The sequence below is a fragment of the Jaculus jaculus genome, chromosome X (assembly GCF_020740685.1).
Source record: "Jaculus jaculus isolate mJacJac1 chromosome X, mJacJac1.mat.Y.cur, whole genome shotgun sequence".
Classification (NCBI taxonomy): domain Eukaryota; kingdom Metazoa; phylum Chordata; class Mammalia; order Rodentia; family Dipodidae; genus Jaculus; species Jaculus jaculus.
This window is the reverse complement of record NC_059125.1, coordinates 134,090,491-134,104,447: the sequence shown is the minus strand read 5'-3', so window position 1 is coordinate 134,104,447 and position 13,957 is coordinate 134,090,491. Positions and strand designations below refer to the sequence as shown.

General features: G+C 39.9%; 1 protein-coding gene across 1 annotated transcript in view; it reads right to left on the bottom strand.

The window, feature by feature from the left end:
* Positions 1 to 13,957, bottom strand: part of Adgrg4 (adhesion G protein-coupled receptor G4) — a 121,082-nt gene that overhangs the window by 52,875 nt on the left and 54,250 nt on the right. Inside the window, exon 11 of the mRNA XM_045139957.1 lies at positions 13,115 to 13,277. Coding sequence (XP_044995892.1) covers positions 13,115 to 13,277 — 163 coding nt within the window. The remainder of the gene's footprint in view (positions 1 to 13,114; positions 13,278 to 13,957) is intronic.

Genomic DNA, 13,957 nt, shown 5'->3' with positions numbered 1-13,957 from the left:
AAAGAATGTCAGAGCCACACATTGGGTCATGACACGCAGAGACATTTCCTCCTACCCCAAATTAAAGGCTAACCCCACAATGCATGACTCATATACCCCAACAAGGAGGGTCCCTGTGGAGGGGGGAGGACAGGGAAGAGGTTAATAATGGTACCAACTTGACTGTATATACTGACTACAAAAATAAAATAATAATAATAATAATAAGATACCATGATCATGAATTGGCAGATTCACTTTTGTGAAAATTATATTGCCAAAGTAATCTACAGATTCAATGCAATTCCCATCAAACTTCTGATGACATTCTTCTCAGAACTATAAAAAAAATCAATAATTCATATAGAAACACAAAAGGCCACTTAGCCAAAATAAACCTAACCAGAAAGAACACTGCTGGAAGTATCAGAATTCCTGATCTAAAGTTATACTACAGACCTGTAGTGACAAAGACATTATGACACTGGCACAAAAATGACATATAGACCAGTGGAATAAAATAGAGGACCCAGAAATAAACCCACACAGCTATGGCCACCTAGGTTCTGACAAAGGCACCACAAACATACATTGGAAAAAAGACGGATGTTCAATAGCTGGTGTTAGCAAAACTGGATATCCATCTTCAGAAAAATAAAATTTGATCTGCATCTCTCATCTTGCACAAAGATAAATTCAAAATGGCCAAAGTCTTTAATGTAAAACCAGTAATGCTGAAAGTACTAGAGAAACATAGGCAATACGTTGAAAGTTATCAGTATAGGTGAGAACTCTCTGAAATGGATTCCAGTAGCTCATGGAATAGTTCCAAGAATCAACAAATGGTAATACATGAAATTTCAAAGTTCCTGCACAGCAAAAGTGAATAGAAAAAGAAGTGAATATTCACCCGAGTGAATTGAAAGCTTACAGAGTGGAGGAGAATCTTTGCCAGCTATTCCTCAGAAAGGGTATTGATATCTAGAATATGAATAGAACTAAAATTTAAACATGCCAAAAGCCTGTCAATCAACTTGTGAGCTAATAAAATGAACAAATAGTTCTTATAACAAGAAGCAGAAATGGTCTACATAATTTTACAAAAAATATTCAACATCTTTAGCCATCAAAGAAATGCAAATCAAAACCACTTTGAGGAGCTGGAGAGATGGATTAACGGTTAACACAATTGCCTGCAAAGTTTAAGATCCCAGGTTCGATTTCCCAGAACCCATGTAAGCCAGAGGCACAAGGTGACACATGTAGCTGGTGTTTGTTTGCAGTGGCTAGACCCCTGGTGTGCCCATTCTCTCCCAAATAACTAAATAAACATAAAAATGAAACTTTTAACATAACCACTTTGAGATTTCATTTTGCCCTAGTTAGAATGGTTATACTCTAGGGAGAGGTAAACCCTGGTTCACTGTTTATGGATGTATAAACTGGTGCAGCTATTATGGAAATCAAAAGCTAAAAGTTGATCAAACATATGACCCAGGTATACCACTCCTGGTATACTCAAAGGGATCAATATCCTTCCACAGAGATAATTGTTCACCCATGTGGTTTCTGCTCTATTCACAATACTTAGGAAATGGAATCAACCTAGATGTTGATCAACTGAGGACTGGATAATAAAAATATACATATACACAATGTAATTTGACTCAGCTATAAATACGAATGAAATCATGATTCTTTTCAGAAAAGTGGATAGCACTGGAATATACTAAGTGAGGTAACCAAGCCCCAGAAATACAAAAATTGCATGTTCTCTCTCAAATACAGATCTTACATTTTAATGTTTGTATGTATGTAAATAATGGGTGTAAGGGTAGGTACAGAGTATGAATTGATATAGGATGCCACAAGAAGGGAGAAAGAGGTATCATATAAAAAGAAACATGTAGGAAGGAAAGTAAAATGGAGGTCATGATAAGGGGAAGGCACATGAAAAGGAGGTAGAAAAAAGGGAAGAGAAACAAACAAAATGTGTTTCAAAAACCCTAGAATAAAACCCAATTTTTATATACAAATAATTGCAATTGTATATTTTAAATGTAGAATAAAACACATTGCCAAACTTTTTCTGAAAGTAAAAGAGGAAAAATGTTCCACCTTACATTTACAAAGATAGGAAAATTTGAATCTTAAGCCTCCCCACATGCCAACCCTCCTTGGCAGAAATGGAATTCTGTCTGATCATATAAAACTGTCTTATCTAGACCCAGTTATTCCCTTACTGGGCATCTACCCTAAAACCATTAAACCACAGGCCAGAGAGATCTGCTCAAACATGTTTGTAGAGGCTCAAGTCATAATACCTAAGAGCTGGAATCAACCCACATGTCCATCACTAGAAGAATGGATAACTAAGATGTGGTATATCTACACAATGGAATTCTATAGAGCAGTAAGAAAAAATGACACAAAGAAATTTGAGGAAAAATGGTTGAACCTGGAACAGATCATTGTCAGTGAACTTACCCAATCACAGAAAAAAAAAAAAAAATCTCCACATAGTCTCACTCAACTACAGCACCTAACCTGAATCTACCCAAGATACCTTACACACCCAACAAGCATCTCATGGACTACACACTAGGAGAGATAGGGAGGGAGGGGAGAGTATCGAAGGGGTGAGAAACACTAATCTAGACCCAAACGGCAATGGTACCATAAAATTCTACTTCCTAAAAGGCAGACCAAATGGCCCAACCTTCACCAGGCCCTTATAGGAAACACCTGAACCACAAGACACTAGAGAGGGTAGGATCAAGTCTAACCTAAATCCTCTACATTTTCCCTCCCTCCCCCTCTCTCTCCTCTCTAACTCCTATATATTAGTTACCTTTTTTCTTCATTTTCTTAGGGGGCACTGACCTGTAACTCCCAGTACCAGCATGGGGCTATCACCCACAATGAGCTTTTGATCAGAGAAAACTACAAGGTTTTCTAAAAGAATGACAGATTTCTGTCAAAGTGCCAGAAGGTGCTACATGGGCAACTGGGGGAAATGACCAATATCTGTCCAAGCAACTCATGGTCCAACCTACTTAGCAGCAAATAACCTTGTGTGATGCCCACACAAGTGCAATAGTGGCACACAGCCATGGTGGGGAACCAACTGCTCTTGATGTGGCTAATTGATCACCTCAGTGGTACGAGACCCATAGCTGGAGCTGGGAAACAAGTCAGAACCATATCCAAACATAAGCCCACTCTCCAATATCAAGCTCCCATCAATCATGGGCTACAAGAGGGCCTACACCTATTAAACTCTCTATAAAAAAAAATAAGGGCTATCTCATTTGCCCTGGTGCTAACTTACTCTCCACTGGAGAATCTGCTTCTCTTTTTCAGATAGATGCAGATCCTAAGGAGAGAGCCACCCCACCATACCTCAAAAGGGCCCCGGCTGAAACTAAGGAAAATTGGCGAAACAAACAAGGGTGCTGTTTTCCTGATGAACCTGATACCAGCACAAGGGGGTTCACAGAGAAAAATCAACTCCTACCAAATCAGAGAGCCAGAGCCCCAGAGGCCCCCAGCACCTCATCACTGAAGCAGACCAAAAATGAACCCAACATGGCTCAGGGAAATTTTGTGGAAGAGGGGGCGGAAGGAATGTCAGAGCCACATGTTGGGTCTTGATATGCAGAGACATTTATCGTACCAATAACTGTGGGCTAACTCCACAGTGCACGACCCATATGCCTCAACAAGGAGGGGCCAATGGGGAGGGGTAGATCACAGATGAGCCTAATAATGGTACCAAACTTCCTGTACTTGCAGAATAGAAAACTAATAAAAAAAAGAAGAATGGATAACTAAGATGTGGTATATCTACACAATGGAATTCTATACAGCAGTAAGAAAAAAAATGACACAATGAAATTTGAGAAAAAAATGGTTGAACCTGGAACGATCATTCTCAGTGAACTTACCCAATCACAGAAACAAAATCGCTGCACAGTCTCACTCATCTACAGCACCTAACCTGAATCTACCCAAGATGCCTTACATATCCAGCAAGCATCTTATGGACTAGACAACAGGATGGGTGAGGAGGGAGGTAAAGGCAAGGGAAGGGGGTGGGAAACACAAATCTAGACCCAAACCCAATGGTACCATAAAATTCTTACATCCATGGCTGGAAGCTGGAAGAGAGTCAGTCCCCAAACAGTCAGTACGACTAGTGCCAGAAGGTGCTATATGGGCGACTGGGGGAAAATGACCAATATCTGTCCAAGCAACTCATGGTTTAACCTATATATCAGCGAATAACCTGTCCTGATGCTCGTACAAGTGCAATAGTGGTGCACAGCCATGGTGGGAATCCAACTGCTCTTGATTTGGCTAACTGAGCCCCTCAGTGGCACAGTACCCATAGCTGGAGCTGGGAAACAAGTCAGAACCATATCCAAACATAAGCCAGCTCTCCATTAACAAGCTACCACCAATAGTGGGCAACAAGAGGGCCTACACCTATTAAATTCTCTATAAAAAGTAAGGGTTATCTCATTTGTCTGGTGCTAACTTACTCTCTATTAGAGAATCTGCTTCTTACTTTCATATAGATGTAGATCCTAAGGATAGAGAAACCCCATCATACCTCAAAAGGGCCCTGGCTGAAACTAAGAACAATTGGCGAAACAAGCAAGGGTGCTGTTTTCCTGATGAACCGGGTACCAGCACAAGGGTGAAGGAGATCAACACAGAGAAAAATCAACTCCTACCAAATCAGAGATCCAGAGACCCAGAGGCCCTCAACACCTCATCACTGAAGCAGACCAAAAATGAACCCAACATGTCTCAGGGAAATTTTGCAGAAGAAGGGGGCAGAAATAATGTCAGAGCCACATGTTGGGTCATGATATACAGAGACATTTATCATACCAATAACTGTGGGCTACCTCCAGAATGCATGATCCATATACCTCAACAAGGAGGTGCCAGGGGAAGGGGTAAGTCATGGATGAGCCTAACAATGGTACCAAATTGACTGCATTAGCTGAGTACAAAACTAATTAATAAAATACTGTGTGATCTATAAAACTCATCTACAACTGGTTACAGTGCCCTCGGCTTCCCACAGTCTAGCATACTCCCTATGCAGGCCCTCTGGGGTATACCCTTCAAACCTACAAACCAAACAGATCTTCCCTTTACATATCTGAATTTGATGAAAGTATATATTTTCTATATGATAAAGGTTGCAGCCTTCTTCCTGTCTTTATCTCTGCCTGCCTCTCCTTACTTTAGCCACAGAGATATACCTAAGTCTGCCATCTTCCCCCCACACCCACAGCCTGGCTGGGTGGAGGGGAGAGCCTAGTACTGTTTCTTGGTCTTGAGGAGCTTTTCTGCTTTATAGTTTGTGGCAACTTCTCACTTTACATGTTGTCTCTAAATCTAACACTTGCGTATTTTCTTTAAACTCCAGATCTACCAGGTGTATGCTTTCACTAACTCTAGGGATGTTACCTATGTTACCATAAACTCAGGGTATCTGTGAGTACAAGCCTCTTTACTACTCATTCTTATCTGAATTTCTTCGTCTCTGCTTTGATGTTTTCCCTTTGTTATTCTTTGTTAAGCTCCCACCATTTGCCCTCTTAGCTTCTTTCCATAGGGAGGCACAAAGCAGATGTTATGTGTGTTTCTTCTGAATTCCCTATATACCCACCTAAGTTCTATCTTCCATGAGGTTGTGGTTCTATCCCAGCCTTTCCTTAAGAACCTCCAGTTCTCTTATATGAACCTTAATAACTATGCAGTGTTTTCCACCTGAGTGTATGTTTCCCACTTCCCACGTGCTTATGGCTCTGCTCTAGCCTTCTTCTCCATACATGAACTTAATAAGACATAATTTAACCTTCCTAAGTTCATTTTTATCAATTCTTTGTTAAAATACAACAGGACCTAAAATTGTGGTTCATAAATTTGGGGGACTCCTCCTGAACTCCCAAATCCTGCCTCAATAGGACTGAGGAGATGGCTCAGTGATTAACCATGCTTGTCAACCAGGGTCAAATTTCCCAGTATCTACAGAAAGCCAGTCACAAAAATTGGTGCGTGTATCTGGGGTTCCTTTGCAGTGGCAGGAGACCCAGCACATCTATGCATGTGTGTGCATGCACACATACACACACCCCACATGAAATAAATAAATAAAATAACAAAGTAAATAGCATTAATAAAAATGCTACCACCCCACACTGATAATGTTTCTTCCAGAAATGTAACATGTCTCAACCTTTTGTTTGTTTGTTTGTTTGTTTTGTTTTTTCGAGGTAGTGTCTCACTCTAGCCCAGGCTAACCTGGAATTCTCAGGGTGGCCTCGAACTCGCAGCGATCCTCTTACATCTGCCTCCCGGATGCTGAAATTAAAGGTGTGTGCCACCAAGCCAGACTTTCATGTTTCAACCTTTTTAAATCAATGTAATTTACAGTAAAAGAATAATAGAGAAAGACAGATGATTGCTTCAAAAGATACAGAAAATCAGCCGGGTGTGGTGGCGCATGCCTTTAATCCCAGCATTGGGAGGCAGAGGTAGGAGGATTGCTGTGAGTTGGAGGCCACCCTGAGACTCCATAGTGAATTCCAGGTCAGCCTGGGCTAGAGTGAGACCCTACCTTGAAAAACCAAAAAGAGAGAGAAAGATACAGAAAATCATTTGACAAAATCAAATACCATTCATTAAAAAAGTTTTCACCAAATAAGGAATGGCAGGTAATATCCAGCTGGGCATGGTGTTACATGCCTAGTCCCAGCTTCTAGGAAGTCTAATGAGAGGATCCTTCAAGCCCAGGAACTCAGAATTAGTCTGGACAATAAAAGATGGAGAGAGAGAGAGAGAGAGAGGCAGAGAGGGCGAGAGAGAGAGAGAGAGAGAGAGAGAGGGAGGGAGGGAGAGAGAGGAGAGAGAGAGAGAAAGAGAGAGGGAGGGAGGGAGAGAGAGGGGAGAGAGAGAGAGAGAGAGAGAGAGAGAGAGAGAGAGAGAGAGAGAGAGAGAGAGGGGGGGACTGGGACTAGCAAACAAAAGCATGGATAATATAACAGAAATGGAAAAATACTGAGTACTTTCCAGTTAATATCGAGTCAAACAAGGACATCCACTTCAACCAGTTCTATTCAGCATCTTATTGGAAATATTAGACATCAAAATAAGGGTAATACAAAGAATAAAATAAAGATCACTAAGGAAAATATAAAACTCTTATCAAATGATGTTAGCTTACATAAAGTCCGTAAGGAATCTACAAAAACTGGCTAAAACCAATAAGTGAATCTAGCAAGTACATAGTGTTGTAGGTAGGCAGACATTAGCAGACTTCCAGGTCATCAAGGACTGGCCTTACTTTCTGTTTCCCTGGTAACATTGATCAGGAAGCATTGCAATTGCTCCTCCATAGGATTTAAAATACCACATGAAAGGGAAGAGCCACTTCCTCCTGACCAGAGGAGCAAAGTCTTCTGGCCCTAAGTGGAGATTCTGTTAGCTCCCTTAAGAATTAATCAGATGGAAACTGTCAATTATTCCCCTGGTTAAGATATCACCAGTCACCTAAAGATATGATAAAAAGGTTGGGGAATAGCTATCCAGTCTTGCGCAATTCTCCTCAGAATCCCCTATATTAGGACAGTTCTTCTCAGTCTCTCACTTGTAGGACTGCCTGCTTTTCTGAGTTCTAACTCAGTAAGCATAACTTTTCCTATTTTCTGCTTTCTTTTTCTTCACGTGCTAGCCAGAATCCTAAATTTGTTTGCCTTGACACTCTGGACATTTTCAGTTTTTCTCAATAAATGTCCTTTGCTTTACTCCTTGATCTCAGTATGCCTAATTTTTCATGGTTAGGAAACAATAACAAAGGAACATAAATTATGTATACATTTTGAGTATCCCTTATCAAAAATGCTTGGGACTAGTTACAAATCCCTAATCCAAAATTCTGAAATTAGAAATGCTCCAAGATCCAAAATTACAGAGAATTTTGTCATCTGCACTTTACATTATGGGGGGGTCACTCAGCCTGTATTTTATATGTATAATATATTAATTTTATATGATATGCTCCATGTATAATCAATTGTATTTTATATGCCACAGCAAATATTTGAAATATCAAAATTCAAAATACTCCATTTACAACAGCATCAAAGAAATGAAATGCTTAGGAATGATTTTACCTAAACATGGAGAGCTGGCTTAATGGATAAGGTGCTTGCCTGAAAGGCCAAAGGACTCTGGTTCAATTCCCCAGGTCTCACATACGCCAGATACATAAATTGGCCCATGTGTCTGTAGTTCATTTGCAGTGGCTGAAAGCCCTATCATGCCCATTCTCTCTCTTTTGCTCTCTCTTTCTTTCTTCCTCCTTCCTTCTCTCCCTCTCCCTCAAACAAATAAAATAAAAAGTTTTTTGAAACATGGACAGGTTTGGTAGCATGTATCTATTAATCCCAACAACTGGAAGGAGGAGAATTATAAATTTGAGGCCAATCTAAGCTACATAGCAAGTTTAAAGCCAGCCTAATATACACAGTAAAGTCATGTCTTGAACACTGAAATCTGGTGCTGTATCTTAGTGATAGAGCATTTGTCTAGCATGTTCAACATCCTTACTTTGATCCCCAGCACTGTAAGGAAAATAGCAAAAGACCAATGACACCTCTCCACTGAAAACTGTAAGACATAGATAAGAGAAACTTAGAGAGGAAAGATCCTTGTGTTATAAAACTCAAGCTTGCTTGGAGTAGATTCCTTCAAAATTGATTAATAGCTTCAATTTAAATCATTATCTCAGAAATATTTTTGCACAAATGTCAAACAAATGGAAAAGCTCTCTTGTGGACATGGAAAAAGCCTAGAATGATAATCTTGAAAAATAAAAAATGGGGCTGAAGAGATGGTTCAGTGGTTAAGATGCTTGTCTGCAAAGCTTAACAACTGGGGTTTGGTTCCCCAGTACTCTCATAAAGCCAGATGCTCAAGATGGCATACATGTCTGGAATTCATTTGCAGCAGCTAGAGGCCCTGACACACCCATTCTCTCTTTCTCTCCTTTCTGTATCTCCAAATAAATAAGTAAATGTTAAAAAAAAAATAAGGTAGGTGTGGTGACACATGCCTTTAATTCCAGCATTCAGGAGGCTGATATAGGAGGATCGCCGTGAGTTCTAGGCCAGCCTGAGACTACATAGTGAATTCCAGGTCAGTCTGGGCTAGGGTGAGACTCTACCTTGAAAAACCAAAATAATAATAATAATAAATGTGAAAGGATTCATGCTACCAAACTTTTAGGCTATAGGCACAAGACAAGTTAGCAATGACATAAGGTCTATCAAAAATGTATATGATAGACCTACTATTTTGTATTTAATACTTTAAAAAATTTACTTTGCTTTGATCATTTTTTGTCAAAGGTTAATAAAGAATACCAGTGTGCGGGGGTGGAGAGATGGTTTAGCAGTTAAGGTACTTGCCTGTAAAGCTAAAGGACCCAGGTTCAATTCCCCAGGACTTACAAAAGGCAGATGCACAAGGTGATGCATGTGTCTGAAGCTCATTTACAAAGGCTGAAGGCCCTGACACAGCCATTCTCTCTCTCTCAAATAAATAAAAAATAACTGAGGTAGGAGGATCACCATGAGTTCAAGGATATCCTGAGACTACACAGTGAATTTCAGATCAGCCTGAGCTAGAGTAAAACCCTACTTAAAAAAAAAAAAAACAAGAATACAGAAAGAGTAAAGTAACTGTACTGAAAAAGTATTTTAATATTCTTATATAATAAAATGATCCCTAACCCCTACTTCATGCCATACACAAAAATTAGTCACTTAGGGTTGTCATCGTAAACATAAAAGCTAAGCCAAAGACCTTCTAAAAGAAAGCAGGGCTGGAGAGATGGTTTAGCAGTTAAGGTGCTTGCCCACAAAGCCTAAGAGTTCATGTTCTACTCTCCAGATCCCACGTAAGCCAGACAAACAGTGACGCAAGTGCACTAGGTTGCACAGGTGCACAAGGGGGCTCTAGTATGCCAATTCTCAATCTCTCCCTCTCTTGTTTTCTCACATAACAAAAGGCCAATCTGTTGGGCTTGCTTCAAAAAGTAAAAGAAAAAGAGAAAGCAAAGAAGAATCCCTTCATGACTTGTTGGTGCCAAAGTGTTTTTAGACATGCCATATATGGTTATTCATAGGAGAAAATAACTATAAATTAGATAACAAAAAATGTTAAAATTGTGCTTATCAAAAGGAATCATCAAAGCTAGGGAGATTGCATAGGGGTTAAAGAGACTAGCTTGAAAAATCTGATTGTCTGGGTTCAATTTCTTCATGCTCATGTAAAGCCAGATGCACAAATGGTGCATGCATCTGGTGGTCATGTAGACTGGCAAGAGCCCTGGTAGCCATTCTCTTTCTCATTCTCCTTCTTTCTTCCTGCCTCCCTTCCTTCTTTCCTTTCTTTGTTCCTTCCTTCATTCTTTCCTCCCTCCCTCCCTCTCTCCCTTTCTTCCTTTCACACTTTTTCTCTTTTTGTTATTTATTTTTTATTTTTTTAAAAAAATTTTATTTATTTATTTATTTGAGAGTGACAGACACAGAGAGAAGGACAGATAGAGGGAGAGAGAGAGAATGGCCGCGCCAGGGCTTCCAGCCTCTGCAAACTAGCTCCAGACGCATGCGCCCCCTTGTGCATCTGGCTAACGTGGGACCTGGGGAACTGAGCCTCGAACCGGGGTCCTTAGGCTTCACAGGCAAGCGTTTAACCACTAAGCCATCTCTCCAGCCCACTTTTTCTCTTTTTAAAAGTATCTTCAGGAATGGAGAAATGGCTTAGCAGTTAAGATGCTTGCCTGTGAAGTCTAAGGATCCAAGTTTGACTACCCAGATGCTATGTAAGCCAGATGTACAAGGTAATGCATGCATAAGGTCACATATGTGCACAAGGTGGCACATGTGTCTAGAATTCAATTACAGTGGCTGGAGGACTTGGCATGCCTCTCGCTTTCTATCCCTCTCATAAAAAGGGCCAGTCTGGGGCAGAAGAGATGGCTTAGCTGTTAAGGCATTTGCCATGTTCAATCTCTCTCTAGATCCCACATAGGCCAGATGCACAAAGTTAATGCAAATGCAAGATCACACATGCTCACTAGGTGGCACAAGCCCCTGGAGTTTAACTACAGTAGCTGAAGCCCTGGTGTGCCAATTCTCTCTCACTGTTGTGCTTGCTTGCTTGCTCTCTCTCTCTCTCTCTTTTTTAAAAGGCCAGTTTGTTGGGTTTGCCTCAATAAAAAAGAAAAAAAATATTTTTAAAAAGCCATCACTGGGGCTGGAGAGATGGCTTAACGGTTAAGCGCTTGCCTGTGAAGCCTAAGGACCCCGGTTCGAGGCTCGGTTCCCCAGGTCCCACGTTAGCCAGATGCACAGGGGGGCGCATGCATCTGGAGTTCGTTTGCAGTGGCTGGAAGCCCTGGCGCGCCCATTCTCTCTCTCTCTCCCTCTATCTGTCTTTCTCTCTGTGTCTGTCGCTCTCAAATAAATAAATAAAAATTAAAAAAAAAAAGCCATCACTGAAAAACTAATAGGTAGGCTACAAGCCAATTTTAAAATGAACAAAATACTTTTGACATATAAGTCAACAAAAGATCTATGAACAATATGAAAATGAAAATTTTTCCCATCATTAGTCATTTCAGAAAATAATAATATTTCTTACAAATGTAGATATATGCCCTGTGATAAGTTACTCAGTTTCTAAGACATATGCTTCCACATTTCCATACATAGACTTTTACATAAATGTTCATGACAGCATTATTTAATGTCCACAAGCTAGAAATAACTCAAATATCCTTGAACAGGAGAATAGTTAAATAGTTCATGGTATATTTAATGGAACATTATTGAGTAATAAAAAGAACAAATTATGAAAATAATACATGAATACCTCCTCCAAAAACTCATCATGCCATATGACAAAAAGATTTTTACAAGAGAATACATAGCTTATAATTACATTTGGAAAGTTATAGGACAGGAACAAATTATTGTAGAGAAATATAAGAATGGTAGTGGCCCCTGGAGGTAACAATTACAGAGAATGACTAGGAAGGGGCTCTCAGGTTTGATAGTAATCCTATCTATACCTTGATAGGGCTTGAGGTTATACAGATATATGCAGTTGTCCAAATTCAGAGAATGTAGACTTAAAATTTGTATACTTTCTCACATGTAAATTTTTAAAAAATATTTTTTATTTTTATTTATTTATATGCAAGCAGAGAGAGAGTGTGACAGAGAGAGGAGAGAGACAGACAGGCAGAAAATGGGCATGCCAGGGCCTGTAGCCCCTGCAAATGAACTCCAGACACATGTGCCCTTTGTGCATCTGGCTTACATGGGTCCTGGGGAATCGAGCCTGGTTCCTTTGGCATTTCAGGAAAATGCCATAACTGTTAATCCATCTCTGCAGTGCTCATGTGTAAAATTTTAAGTTTATGGTGTAAAGTAAAATCTGGCACTCCTAATTGTTTTGAACCGTGACATATGACTGGCCGAGGACTGAGATACTGTGATGTGGAAAGACCCAGATTTTCTATAGTTGATACATAATAATTGTACATAAATGTTATGACATAATCAACCTGGGTAATTAGCACATATGTCACAAGAAATATTTATCATATTTGTGCTAAATAATATGAGCCCAGACTTTAAAGCCAGCTGGACACAGGACTGAATTCTGGCTTAGGTGTTGGGCTGTGTATCCTTCAGCAGATTACTTAATGTTTCTGCTTCCTTATCTGTTCCCAAAAGACTAAATAACACAACACCCAACATATAATTAGTGACTTATAAGTGTTAATCAATAGTAAACTGACATGGTGAGATTATTTCAGCTCACAAAGACAAAGGTGGCCTCCTTGCACAGACACAAGTCCAGTCCAACTAAGATGTAAAACTACTCAGAGTTATATATGGATTATTTCTATATTTTGTTAAGTTCTCCTGAAGCCCAGGAACTTTCAAGAGTGCCTTCTCTCCCCTTCTATTGAATCCATGAGTAAAGACTTGGAACAGTGCTTGGCTGACTGGATCTCACTTCTCTGAGATACACTCACCTCAGGAGCTGTGACTTCTTCATGGGAACGAATGCTGAAGGCCAAACTTTCAAACCTGTGGTCCACCCGAAGCACAGCCAAAGCCAACCTGGCCACGGTGAGATTTGCAGTCCTCCCCACAAACTCCATCTTATGACCAGTATGCTCTATTATCCTCAGAATGCTGCAAGGAAGCACAGGTAAAGGAGACTCATTGTGATTTGTCCAAGAAAACCCATCTTCCTTGCTAGATTTCCCTATTGCAAGACATGGGTTTGCATTGCATCCTAATTGCTATATTGGTGTGTTGGATATCAGTCAATGAGAGTCTACATTTTATGTCATCCAATTTCTAACTGTGTGGGCAAAATGGTGTCCCTGAGCTTTAGTTTACATTTGTGCAAAGATGGTACCACCATGTATATCAAAGGATAATTTCTAAAATTAAGTAAATTGTTTGTTAAGCTATAGCCTTCAAGGTATCACATGCTTTAGAAGAAGTTTGGATTTTCTTTGACATGTAAGGGAATGCCACCAAGTAGTTTTAAAAGCAAGGTAAAATCTTATATCATGTATTGAAAGATCACTCTGGCTGTTATGTAGAAGATGGGTCATAAAGCAACAAAAGCAGAGGCACAGAGATGGGTTAAGAGGTCATCATTTCTGATGGTCATGAAGAGAAATGAGGATAAGACTGAAGACTGGATGTGTGTGGAAGTATTCCACTAGAACATTTAAGAGGTTAAAATGTGTATGTACAATGCTTAATACAAGAGTTGGCTATTGATTGTGAGCTGGATGGCTGAAACTAGGACCATCCCTAAGATTTTTATGATGCCACTGGTTGGATATATTTTACAGAAA